We start from the raw sequence: 13,702 nt of genomic DNA, 5'->3' as shown, positions 1-13,702 counted from the left end.
CTTTCTAAAGTGCAAATGCAGTTCCAAGTGCTCTTTTCAAACCCAAAACAAATGCTAATGTAAGGGGAAGTAAAGAAGAGTGCGGTGAAGCAGGGACACAAGAAGGTTCAGGGGGAAAGCCCTGGAGCCTTATAAACATGACAAAAGAATAGGTTCACGTAAACAAAGCATCACCAGTATGGTTATGAGGAGACCGAGGGGGATGGCATTGGTTAGGGTTGTCTAGGCCTCCACTTACACGACAGGAGGAGGGTGACATCCCTCTCTAAGGTTGCATCAGCTGAACGAGACAGGGCGGGACAGACCAGGGCGTGCACGTCAATGATTGGGTGTGACATCCTGTCAGTCCCTCTCGGGGCAAGCAAACTAGGTTGAGAGGAGCGCCAACATGCTGAGAGGGTTCAAATTACGTCATAAAACCCATCTTTTGGACGTGAACTTTTTTATTGGTTTTCTTCAAGGAACTGGGATCAATGAGGTCCGTGAATGGCGGACCGACAGCAAGAAGGCAGCAAGCTTTCGGTCACAAGACATTACAAAAAATAGCTTTATTTGTAAAAATTTATGAACACGTGTGAAGTACAGAAACACGGGGAACACAAGCAAACCCAGATGTCCTGCACCTTGGCTGAAACTGGATGCTGTTGTGTTCAGTACAGTACTTAACATTCCAGTGACATTGGGACAAGGTTGTATCTGGTTGGCAAAGCACCCTAAAGACGAGTTATGCAAACTATGCCATTAACAGCATTGCTATAGCCTAACAAATCTCTATAGCGCAAAACTGTAGCAGAGGAAGTACAACATATAGAGAAATATGCTCCGAATAGTTTTGAGTTTGCAATCCACGCTCCAACAAATACAGCACCAGTAAATGGTACTGGGAAAATGTGTCCAAACTTCTGACCGGTACTGTATATAACACATATGTAATATATGACATATATTATTGTATTACATTCATTGTTGATTATCTCAACACATTAGCGAACATACATGTAATTGCACGAGCCGTCTTGTCTGGAAAACGTTCAGTCCTCAGTGAAGCTTAAACACATTGATGCTCAATTACTGATATTGTGTGTGAGATCTAATGATTTGGATCCTAGTACTAGGCATACTTCCTGTTTATGTAAAAATACTCTTTTCATAGCTGTCCTGATTTTCTGGTTGGCCAACTTCCAGGTCAGGTCGCTGCTCTCTGATGCCACTGTGGCCTTCTGGAAGCACATCAAGCTCTTGATGTGCCTTCTCAAAATAAACAAGGATTGAACAAAACAAGGAGAAAACGTTGAGACGTGGCCCAGACTTCCTGTCACTCACTGTACATTCACTCACAGACATGTACAAACTGTACCATCAAAATAAGATTGTCCAGGTCCTATGTATATGAATATGGTCTAGGGCCAATGTCGGGGTCAAAGATTAGATAGCATGCTTCAATGAGCTGCTGGTAAATGGGAATTCATCGCAAGGCACTTAGATCCATGGCGGGACACCAACCTACACTGACTCAGATTTCTGACTAGGATTTTACAAATGTTTTGCTCGAACAATACAAATGAACATCAGAGAAATAATTTGCTGATTTTCCTAGCTAATGCAGCTTGTATTTTGAAACTATCTTTTGAGAAATTACACCTAACTGTTAATCCATCACAGGCATAAATGTCTGGAAAAAAAACAAAGAAAGCCAAATAATTCCAAATGACCATTCATGATTAAACAAGTAACAAAGTTCATGTGCCCTTCAAAACATCAGGGTTTCACTAATTCTCTTGCTGTTTAACCAAGTTTGAGAGAAACATGGATGAACTGAAGACTGGTGTTCAGGAAAGTATGTATACACACCAGCATAACTAGATCAAATACTTTAGTCATAAGGAAGCTAGCACATGATCATAGAACGTCGAAAATGTGTTGCATAGAGTTGAAAAAGCATTGCGTTTCCTTTTTCTCTGTGGTTTGAAGGAGACTGAAGGAGAAAATAAGTTAAATAACTTTCTGTAAAACAGCATAGGATTTGAGTATGCCGAGTATGACAAAAACAAGCTGGCAAAATCTAAAACAGACTAGTAGTCAGACAACATTCAAACCAAATGTCAACATTTTCTGTAGAAAGTTACAAAAATAGGGGTCTCCATTTTTGTTTCAAAAAACACTAGTACAAAACATTATGTGACTGATTTTCCCAAAACATTTTGAATCATAAAAACATTCCTGATGAACCCTGCCAGTCACACTGAAACGTTTCATAGAGTGAAGTCCATCAGCATGTAGGGTGTTCTGCAGGTTCAAGCTCCAGAACTTTCCTAGGAAAGGGTTCAAAGTTTATACCTTGTCTGTTCACATGACAACAGACAGAATACCTTATCTTGCCAGTATGCCAACGGAAGAGTGGGCTGAATGTGTGGCAGTGTCTACGCACACTCTGGGAGACCTTTCATCGAAGGAAACAAAGACCTTGGTTGTAAATGAGAGAAAGGGATTCTCATGGGTAGTGTGGACAAACTGCTACAGTACTTAAGTCTCTCTGAGACATCAAGGTTAGCTGTTATCTACAACACGCTGACAACACAAAAGTTCAAAGGAAACCTCTCTCAATCTTTCTCCTCGTTGGTTTCTCCTCATTGTTTCTCCATCTGTATCCTTCTCCCACCCTCATCTCCATGGCTTCCCTGCGTATGTCCCTCTCCTGCGTTGTCCACCGTCTGATAGTTTGTCGCCAAGTACACTATGCCCTCCAGCGTCTCTCCTTCCCAGCCCTCTAGGAATGTCTCTCTACCCTCTGAGACCACAGTTCATCCTGAGAGTCCGAGTCCTCCCCGTCTAAACCCCTCCCGCTGGCTCTCGACCCCTCCCCTCTGGCCCTCGTGCCGCCGGAGCCCCCGTTGATGTCCGTCAGTGGCGTGTAGGAGTAGTCCTTGCGGCTGGGTTGACGACCCCCTGCGGAACCCCGGCACGCCCGGACCAGGTGGCCTAGCGCACTGGCCAACAGCAGAGAGGTCAGCAGAGTCGTGATTATAAACCAGGTCAGCCTGTGAAGAAATGGAGATAGCAGGAATGAGGGGCAAAAAGAAATGATGGAGGATGAGGAGACGTTGAGTGGAGAGATAAAGCATATGAAGACACGGGGGGGGGGGGGGGGGCTTTGAGGATGTAGGGATGTGTCGGTAAACAGAACGATGGACAGTTCAAAACTTTTTTTTTTAGAAGGGTTCCAAAAGAACACAACCGTAGAAGAAGAGAGACTGACTGTTTAGCAATGCACAGAAAGGCAGACGAGGCGAGGCTAGAAAGAACTAACCAATCTTTTTGCATCGGTGGCAAGAGACCCTTGCCCAAACGCTTGCCGGAAGCCATAGCAACGCTAAACAATCCCTAACCTGCATGTAAATAGTAAGAATGGCTATTAAATATGGATGTAAGGCCTCTCCACACCCTTGCAGGCTTGTGTCAGAGATAAGCTCCTAGACCAAAGAACTTTGCTTTTGTGCAGGGCTGAATAATCAAGCCTTTATCAGGAGAACAAAACAGTGGATGCGTTGTTGTGTTCCCACCACCGAGCTGTGACACTGTGATATGATTAAGCGATGATCAACATAGCAGGAATTGACAAGACGCTAAAAATAGCATGGGGTGTGTTTTTCCTAGCTGTCCGGTTTGCTTGAATTTGCCACCAGCCGAGTGGCCTGGAGACGGGAGGGACGGAGGCAGGGTGGGTGAGTTCTATCGACCAGAGCGTGGTGGCGGTAGGAGTGGGGGAGCAGACAGAACGTGGAAAGGAGGGAAGCAGGGAGGAGGATGTGTGGGTGAAGCAGGGAGGATGTGCGGGTGAAGCAGGGAGGATGTGCGGGTGAAGGAGGGAGGAGGATGTGTGGGTGAAGCAGGAAGGATGTGCGGGTGAAGCAGGGAGGAGGATGTGTGGGTGAAGCAGGGAGGATGTGTGGGCGAGGTATATGTATGAGTGGATCGGGGGGGCGTTTGACACTTACTCTGTGAGATGAGGCTTGTGTTTCTCCTCCTCCTCCCGCAATCTTGCAATCATCTGATTGGCCAGACAATGGCCCGCTGTGGAAACAGCAGAACTCACACAGAGTAGACAACCATTGTCGAGGCTTCACATTTGCTTCTTTGAAAATCAAAGAAAGTGGTATCAGTGAATAACAACCTTTAAGAATGCGTTTGACTGTACTAGCTTCAGCAAAATGGATTAAGACAATCATGTCTCAATAACCCCCAAGTAAATACACCTGACAAACAAACGGATAACTTTTCAAACAGACTACCAACTAAAGGGCTAACTTTGGGGCACTGGGCTAGACTGTCAGCCCTAAGGAGGCATCTCTTCATCTCTTTCAATTACAAATTCTAAGTCTAATTTTAAACCCCCATATGCTTGTTGTTGAGAGATGAAGTCATTCATCCAGTGCGTAGTAAAGGTTAGCCGTCTTATGACTGAGATAGCACACGACCAGCTCCCAGATTAGACTCAAGATAAAGGCGGTCGATCGAAAAAGGTCTGTCCGTGTGATCCATGCAACGGGCTGAACCTTGAGGCAGGGATGATGGGGAGGGATGATATCCCCCACTCCCCCCACCCCTCAGCTGTTTTTCACCCTTCTCTGCACAGCCAAACCGAGCACAGAGGTGCGTGGGTGAAAATCTGTGAAAGCGCCTCCCTTTGGGTTTTTGAAGGTCACAGGGTTGGCGAGGGGTGCAGCTTTGCTGATATGGGCACGGTCCTACGGACAGGGCTCTGTTCTTCGTACCTTGGGACGTTTTGTAAATAGGAAAACACCAAACTGGAAAGCTCAGCCGGTTTGTTGGTGCACAAGCAGGCCACCCCGGTGAGGAGAGCCTCATGTTCTGCTGTACTGTTCTTCCGCTCATGAGCTCAGCATATCCAGAGCAGCGTATTCCTATGACAACAGTGTCGCACGTCTGAAATACAGTAACAGCCTCAGAGCGAGAGCGAGAAAATGCGTATTAGTCAGCAAGAGTGCATGGTGGGACAAGAACTGGAGTCAATGATCTCAGCCAGATAAATAAGGACCAATGAAAGGCAGAGGACGCAGTCGAAAGTGACAACACATGAGTCACAGTGGCCTGGAAGTTGTCCAGCCTCCCACAGCAAACAACAGATGCGGACAGAAAAACACTGCCACTCTGGTTGCAGAGTAAATAGTGGAGGGCGACGGAACAGGGAGCTTCTACATTGCTGGCTGTGCAGGCTGGTTTCCTGTGTCTTGTATCGGAACGGAGACAGCCAGGTCAAGGGTATACAGAGTCTCATCAGAGGGTCCTCGTTAGGCTAAATTAAAGCTTGAGAACAAGTCGAGTATAACATCCCAGTAAACCGTGCATCATCATCATCTTTGTCGATGAATGCTACACACGATGAATGTGCAACCCAAATCTAGTCTTTTACAGCCTAAATCATTAACGTTTAGCCTACCTCTATTAATACATAACATCAGTTTGGAAGATCCTGTCATCAAAAGAGACAGATAAGAAAAACATGTCCATAATAAGCAGACAGCTGTATAATGAATCACATGAATACAAGAAAAACAAGAGGGAAGAGAGATCTAAGAAGCTGCCTGAACACATGCGGTTAGCACCAGTACCACAGCCGGGTTCAAAGCGTGCCGTAATGAGGCCCGAAGATTCCGACTCGCACGCCGGTCATAAGCTCATCAACATGCCCCAGAAATGCCCCTAGCACACACAAACACACAGCCCACATCAGCCTGAAGGGTCAAATGAACCGAGGAAGAGGGAGAGGGAGGAAGGAGATTTTCAAAGAAAGATGTTCACAGCTAACAGTGGCGGAACGCAGACAGTGAGTCTAGAAGAGTTGGCAGAGTAGATAGTGTGCCCGACGCAGAGAATCACCCTCAAGAGCACATGGTGAACAAAGACAAAGGGTGGGGCACAGAGAGACAGGGGAGAGGGAGGAGCAGAGAAAAAGAGATCGACACAGAGAAGGAATGTGACCCAATGGAGTTGGCCCAGCTAGTGCCACAGTTGAAACAATCCTGCGAGACAAAGTCACCTGACTTGAAAAAACAAACGGACGAGGAAGTTGCCACTGAAAAAGTAGAACGTGAGTTTGTGTCTTTGCACATTCTGTGTCACACGCACACACCCCCACCCACACACACACACCCACAATTAAGCTTTAAAAATATTTGCACACTGCATCTCAGATTAGAAATAAGGGATGAGGTTATTCTGGTTCTGGTCTGTAATTCAGTAGATTTCCTGACTGACGTGGTGCATGTGTGTTTGAGTGCATGGGAGGTTAGTCTTGTGTGTCTGGTACACAGGGATGTTTTGGACGGTACAGTACCTTGGTGAATGGTGCGGTTCCTGTCTCCTTGGAACAGGGCGTCGCAGCTTCCTGTGGCAGGGTCACATGGGCACATGTCCTGGCACTGGCAGTCCTGCCTGCAGTTTAGGCCAAAGAAACCCAGTGGACACTCTGGGAGTATCAAAGGAAATGATGTCAGACAGGAAGTTGTGAACACGGGGCGACATTAACAATTTGCATATCTAGAACTAGCTACTGTATTTAATGTTTGCATGCAAATTTTTCTCCAATGCCAACACACATTGCATTTAACTTCGAGGAAACATAGTGGACAGAGGATAAAGTTTAAACACATGAGAGACAAGACTAAAATAATACTTTTATGAAACATTGAACTGCCCAGTTCCATAGTAATGTGTCAAGTGCCTGTAAACATGCTGCACAACAAACACACATAAAAGTCCATCAACAATGGTCTCAGGGAATCTGCCAAGCAAGATGTATTTTCACACATGCACTAGTAGACAACAAGAAGGAAGTGATGTGACAAAGCTTAACAAATTAGAAGTAGTGGGTTAAAGCTGGTGGTTCCCAGATCCAGACTGGGGACATCCGAGGTCCTGGAGAGGGGGGTCATGGAGACTCGGCAAGGTGAAAGCTTTTGGTTGATTGCTGTGATCCTCATGAGAGTGGTAATAAAGCGGATTATTTTATCATGAGTGGGATTAGCTTCAAGGTACCACTCAGTGGTGTAATGGTAAAATTAGAGGTGGGTAAACTATGAATTCATTTATTTATTGTTACGTTTCATTAGGCCTATTTAGATGGAACCGGGAAGGCTGGCTTGTACCTGCATCATCGTATTTGAAAGCACGTTATTAATAGTGCATAAACGCTATTTAGAGGTGGATAAACGCAATATCCGAAGTTTGTGAGGTGCATAAACAGCGTTTACGTGCGTTTAGCCTCCACTACATCCCGGGTACCACTTATAAGTAAACCTGCGGGTAGGAGCTTGATATGAGGTGCTGTTTTAGAATCCTGACATTTTCCATTTACTGTCAAAAGGAAAACTGCATTACTGGCCGTAAACCCTTGTCTACAGACAGATTGTATTATCTCATTTCCACCTGTGAGAGAAATTGTAGATGGGAACCTGCTTGGGCAGGTTGTTTCCTGGTGAACACATGAATCAGGATTACTCTCACACATCACCAGCACGCAACCAAATTCCCACATAAACATGTACCTTGTTCACAGGATTTGCCTTGGAAACCGGCAGGACAGGCGCAAGTGCCATGGACGGGATCACACGAGCCCCCGTTGGCGCAGGTGCATGTTTGATTGCAGCCGTCGCCATAGAAACCAGGCGCACAAGCTTCAAGTGGGGAAAAAAAAAAAAAGAAAATGAAAAAAGAGAGGCTCTCATGAAGCGCTGTGTTCGTGAGGCCCATCTGTGCCTTTTCAAGAGGGCTTGGGAATATTTCATCCATCAATCAGTCCTGTATTGAGTTGTATTGTGGAAATGTATGACGGCATTTATGAGGTAAGAAATGGTGCTGTTGGGTTTGTGTTACACGGTCAAAAAAAGGATTGTATGGAGTAGATTGCATAAACCCTTGACTAAACTAACAGCTCTAGTTACATTAAGGGTTCACTGAGGTGAGTGGAAGCACTGGAGTGGGACTTGTTAACTTAACTAAACCACTGTCACGGAATGTGTTCATAGTTTGCACCCTCTGAAGTCCCGCAACTACAATTAGGGCGCTTGATTCTTGACAGTCTGCATTCCAGACTAAAATCATAGGGGCGACACGTTTCTAGAGGATCATGTTTTTGAAGGAGGGGAGAGTGGCGGCTTCACCTTGGCTGCAGGTCCCCCCAGTCCATCCAGCGTCACACGTACACCCGTCTGAGAGGAGAGAGGAAAGGCAGAACTTAACAGGCGTGAGGCCATAAAAAATTGCGTTTAGCGTTCGCCCGTTCCCTAACAGCCGGCTCGCGTGGAAAATCGAGTCCTTCACACAGATGGTACGGATGTTACCCGTACCATCATGGAGATGGATTTTCAAGCTATTCATGACGTTCAACGCAAGACGTCTGAATCAGACGACAAAGACACCAGTCAGAAAAGCCTTCCCCGCTCTTCACTTGGCGCTCGGGCCCTCACCCTGCGTACAGACTCCGTGGGCACCGCAGGTGGGGGTTTGGCACACTAGGGCATCACAGCCAGCCCCCTTCCAGCCCTGATGGCACTGGCAGTTTCCATCCACACAGGCCCCATGCCCGCTGCAGTCCTCTGGTCGGCACAGGGGCTGGTGGACACACAGGATGGTGGAGACAGGCCGGGGGCAGAGCCACTTAGGGTCAGTACTGAGACATCAGGGGGGAACGTGGGGATAGAGGGATAGGGGGGAAGGGAGAGAAAGGATGGGAGGGGGGTAGTGGGGGGAGGAAGGAATGAAGGTTCATTTTCTGCGACGGTGAATGCTAATCATATCCGAGTGATGCCATCTTGAATTTCATTGGCTCACCAAGGGTCGGACGGGTAGCTGGCCAATGATCCATTGACCACGTACGTGGAGGATCCGCCCCCATCCAAATTGATGGCGTTGATGACCCCTTCACTCCTCAGGAAGTCTGCCACCTCCCACAGAGTCATGCTGTAGTGAAATTAGGAGGGGGATCGAAAGAGAGGAAATCATTTATTTATGAACATCCATGTCATTTAAATAATGACAATACGAACCGCCATGTCTTCTGGTGAGGCATTGCAAGACTACACAATATAGTGGAGATCCGATAATAATCTGACCTGCACAGCACCCCAATAAGTCTGTATTGGACAATGAGTCTGTATTGAATCTTAAATAAATCCTTAGGGATGTGTTGAGTAGAGCTGTTAATAATGTAATAGAAGGTCAGCCATGTGGCAGAAGGTAGGCAGAGAGACCGGCCAGCGAGATTTATTGACCGCATATAGAACGGATATTGAGTGTAGATACTGAAGCCACAGACATGTCCAGACACATCACCTTGTTTTCCACACCAAGCCACATCTCGAACACAAAAGCATTCATTTGGTTCATTGTGTTGGGGGGGGAGAGAGAAAGAGCAATCAATATAATTGATCCAAGAGGCGGGCCTCACAAAGATTTATCGGTTCTGCTCCCTCTCTCTCTCGACTCATTGCCTTTCGTTCACCTTCTCCTATTACCATTCATCTTCCGGTGAGTTTATTGTTGGGTCCTTATCCACCAAACTTCCACAACCACACCTCCTTCCAATCTCTTCTGCTCACGCCACCTGCTCCACTCCGGCACTCTCACCCTCTGTTGTCTGTCTTTCCATCGATGTGAAACAGGATGATCTTTCCCTCCACGTCGTGGCCCACGGCTGTCCTGGCTGACACCACGTCCACAAATCGGCGGAATGACCCTGCCGACCACAAAAAAGGGCGAATGTGACACTATGTTGAACAGCTATAATAAACAGATGATTTAACACACACACACACACACACACACACACATATATATTATAATTAATAATATAATGTAGAAAAGGTGAGTCGTTGGCCTTCATTTGGCATTGCTGTCAGAGAATCAGCACACTTGTTCCAGCCTGTGTCCTATTAAATGGTTATTGAACTTACAATTCATATATTTGTTGAATTTTTGTTTATCATTGACAGCCTTCTTACAAGCAGCTTTTATGGACTGCTTGTATTCCATCTCATACGACAAGAAAGAAATTGACCTTGAATTTTCAAATGTGTAAAGTGGAACAGATCTTTTTGGATTTCCATTTCAACGGATTGAGTGCGTCTCCCTTTTAAGATAGGGTTACCTTCAAGTGCTGATGTAATGCCCCATTGTCTTTTCCATTCCTAACCCAACGACTTGAGGTTGGGTAAACGGACACTACACCGGCGCACTACAACTATGGCAACCCTGACTAAGACTGATGAGTCATAACACAATGGTGTGAGCGTTCTCTCCTGGCCCAGTAGATGTGAAGGGCTCCTTCAGAGGGAAACTCAAGAGTGTTTCACCAGGTTGCCAGCCGCCCATTAGGTGACTCGATTATTTGAGACCCCATCCTCAGCTATCTGCTTACCGGGGACAGCCTACTGTCCTGTTCAGAGCGTCAGTTGAGGCCAAATCTCTCGTTAATCTCTCGTTAGTCTTGAATGGATCATAGCTCCTAATGTGTCTTGTGGAGGAATATTTCTATTTCTATAATCTTTTCTAGTCCATCTCCTAACTGTGATGCTGTGTGTGGGGGCAGACTGTAATGCCGGCAGTTGATTTCCATGCATTATCTGGGTTCAACTCTGGTGCATGGGTGGTACCAGCGAAAAAAGATGAGTGCTGCTGTATGCAATCCAGATGGAGCACCTGTCTCCTGAGTCTTGTCACACTCTGCCTCAATGCTCTGGTTGATGTAAATCTGTCCATCACGTAGTAGCCACACCACCCCGCTGATAAGCTGGACAAACGGGTTTGCCTTATCCAACACGTCCTCCCCGGAGAGATAGCTGGGAGGGAGGGAGGGAGGGAGGGAGGGAGGGAGGGAGGGAGGGAGGGAGGGAGGGAGGGAGGGAGGGAGGGAGGGAGGGAGGGAGGGAGGGAGGGAGGGAGGGAGGGAGGGAGGGAGGGAGGGAGGGAGGGAGGGAGGGAGGGAGGGAGGGAGGGAGGGAGGGAGGGAGGGAGGGAGGGAGGGAGGGAGGGAGGGAGGGAGGGAGGGAGGGAGGGAGGGAGGGAGGGAGGGAGGGAGGGAGGGAGGGAGGGAGGGAGGGAGGGAGGGAGGGAGGGAGGGAGGGAGGGATGCATCGTAAGCATAATATGTGCAAAGACCACATGGCATTCAACAGTTCAGCACATGCAGGTTTTTCAACACAAGGGAACAGAAACATATGTTCCAGCAGGGAGAACAGGATCACTTAATGTCCACCCCACACATAGCATTTTTCTTTTTTCTGCTGAGCTCATATTTCCATCAAACAAATAGGCACTTTATCTTAGAGAGCACCGGAACCTTCCAGAGAATAACTAGTTATGATGAATATGAGAGTCGATGACTGACAGGTGAATACTCTAGCACAAGCAAACGAGAGTCCTTAATATTTTGTATTAACAGTTGTATATTTTAGAGAGAAAAAGAGAGTGAGCAAGAGAAGAAAGAGAGAGAGAGAGTGAGAGCGAGAGAGAGGGAGAAAGAGAAGACAGGTAAAGAAACAGGCCGAGAGAGCATCACCCCCAGGAGAAGCAGGCGCGGTGTGACTACTCCTTACCCAAACACCAGGGTTCCGTCCTTCCTGATCCCAAACTGGGCATTCTGCAACCCTCCACTGTCCTTCACCAGCACTCCATTGCTCACCACGTTCCCCAAACAGTCCCCGCTGTGGGTGTTGAAGAAGCCCCCGTTCTGGGCGTAGAGACACCTCGCCCCCGAGGCGCTCTGCTCCACCGGGACCCTCAACTTCCTCTGGCAGCCACCAGGACCCCCCGGCTCCAGCACCGACACCATCCTGAGGGGGTCGTGGACCACCGTCATGTGACCTGGAACAAAGGGGAGAGCGAGTCTTTCTATTGGAGCGCCAGTCCTTGTCAAAGCAAATTCAAAGGGTCAATTATGGATTTTACACAGGAAATGTCATCTTTATTTTTGTTATTACTGTTGTTCACCCACTGACCGTTGACCCAGCGGGGCACAGCATCACTGACGCGTGTCACAAAGATTTTGGACTCGGCTAACGGCGTGCCGGTGTGGCCGCTGGCCGGCCAGGTCTCGTGGGTGACGTTGCCGTGGACTTTAAGCTGGCAGTCTCGCACGTGGCGGTGGGAGTGTGAAGGGCCGTGCCCGTGATCATACGGTGACAGGTGGTCCTCATCCAGAGATCTGCAGAAGAGAGATATTTCTACTTGACGCTTTGTTTAGCCTTGCGGACGCCCTCTCATCGAGAACAACAATCCCTACTCTGAATCCGCACAAAAACGGTCAAATAGAACGGAACCTGTAGAAACAGAACTCTGCATGAATCTACTTTCGCTCATGAATGCAAATGTTACATTTGCTGGTTTTTTTTTGGCAATGACATCCTTTTGTTACGTCTCATAAACTTGGCCTTCAACACACTGGGTCAATGTGTCAGACGGCTGTTTATGCATTAAGAACAAGACAGTGGGGGCAGATGTGTCCTCTTATTACGTAAATCTAGGGCTCCAGTGTCAAGAAATATTTTCGAAGCACACTACTGGTAAACAGTGTCAATGGTTGTTGTGTAGGCTGGATCAAGTCAGTGACATGAAATAGGGCGGAGGACATGCTTGTATTAACAATGAGAATATTGTCAATAAAAAAATAACATGCTTTTTTTGAGAATTGCCACACAATACAGGATTGTATCGAAGTGGAGTGAGGTAAAACGACGCTCTCCAGTGGCTAAGGTATAACACCGCAGGAGTTATAGGAGATAATGAAAGATCAGTACCAAAATACATTTTAAAAACGTTCTCGAAAAATATTACACTGATATTACATTACCAATACTGTAGGCCTTATGTCTTGTTCGTAAAAACACGAGATAATTCACAAAACAAGCAGTTTGTTAAAGCCTTCAGATATTGCTGCTGACACTGACAGATGACTAGTAGTGCATCATACAGGCTGATAAGACAAGAAGTCAGGGGAGGTGAGAAGATAGCTACGTTATGACCGACTGGACTTTGCCCCATCACAGATAACACAGCTAATGGGAAAAGTTGACCACGGTTCGCTAATTATCATTTTATATAATATGTTTCTAAAAACATAAATATAGTCCGGAATTACAACTCGTATTTGCAAACATTGGCTCCTAAAAGTGTAGTAATCTGTTGGAGGTTTAAGCCAACGTTAGCTGAGTATTTAGCTAGCAAACTCCCTTACCCAACTGTCTTGATCTCCATAACCCAGAGTCCAAGCCATATTAACAGCCAAAGTAATGAGCATTTCACTGGTAGTATTGCCATAAGAGAATTAGCAGTGAAATTAAACGTGTGCTTCTTCCAAAATCCGTCTTTGACTGTCATTTGGTTTTCGCTGGCAGATAAGGAAGTCGCGAGGCAGTCATATGACATGTATGTAGGACTAAGGGCCAAAACAAACACATGTGTTTTTTTGTTTACTCGCTTGTCAATGTATGAAATCTTAAATTGTATAAAGGCTTGAAATTGTTGCTTTACATGCATTTACTCCAATATTCATTGTACGTAGATGACTATATTTGAAAATGATCGTTGCCAGTCACGGAGTAACGTTAGCAACAACTATCAAGCGGAACATTAAACACTGGAGGAACTTTATTTCTGCTACACAAGGTAAAGGTGAAAGTTGAAGGGT

At 46.5% G+C, this 13,702-nt stretch overlaps 1 protein-coding gene across 1 annotated transcript; it reads right to left on the bottom strand.

The window, feature by feature from the left end:
* Nucleotides 1-517: 517 nt before the first annotated feature.
* Nucleotides 518-13,651, bottom strand: nagpa (N-acetylglucosamine-1-phosphodiester alpha-N-acetylglucosaminidase). Its single transcript, XM_084706522.1, has 12 exons — nt 13,250-13,651; nt 12,015-12,220; nt 11,613-11,880; nt 10,717-10,856; nt 9,646-9,754; nt 8,851-8,979; nt 8,487-8,689; nt 8,181-8,228; nt 7,566-7,694; nt 6,356-6,487; nt 3,996-4,071; nt 518-3,038 (listed from the first exon to the last, which is right to left on the bottom strand). The coding sequence occupies exons 1-12, from the start codon at nt 13,549-13,551 to the stop codon at nt 2,768-2,770; spliced, it is 2,013 nt and encodes a 670-aa protein (XP_084562648.1). The 5' UTR covers nt 13,552-13,651; the 3' UTR covers nt 518-2,767.
* Between the last annotated feature and the right edge of the window lie 51 nt (nt 13,652-13,702).

Source organism: Hypomesus nipponensis, chromosome 2 (assembly GCF_054491055.1).
Source record: "Hypomesus nipponensis isolate SF chromosome 2, ASM5449105v1, whole genome shotgun sequence".
In the NCBI taxonomy this organism is placed as follows: Eukaryota; Metazoa; Chordata; class Actinopteri; order Osmeriformes; family Osmeridae; genus Hypomesus; species Hypomesus nipponensis.
This window is presented reverse-complemented; position numbering and strand designations above follow the sequence as displayed.

What these genes read in the sequence shown, in the direction of transcription:
- nagpa (XM_084706522.1), bottom strand. Translation starts at nt 13,551, where the DNA reads ATGCATGTAAAGCAACAATTTCAAGCCTTTATACAATTTAAGATTTCA. An exon ending in CCACGGAGTCTGTACGCAGG is followed by an intron (nt 8,229 to 8,486) that starts GTGAGGGCCCGA and finishes CTCTCCTCTCAG; the next exon opens with ACGGGTGTACGTGTGACGCT. An exon ending in CACAAGCCTCATCTCACAGA is followed by an intron (nt 3,039 to 3,995) that starts GTAAGTGTCAAA and finishes ATTTCTTCACAG; the next exon opens with GCTGACCTGGTTTATAATCA.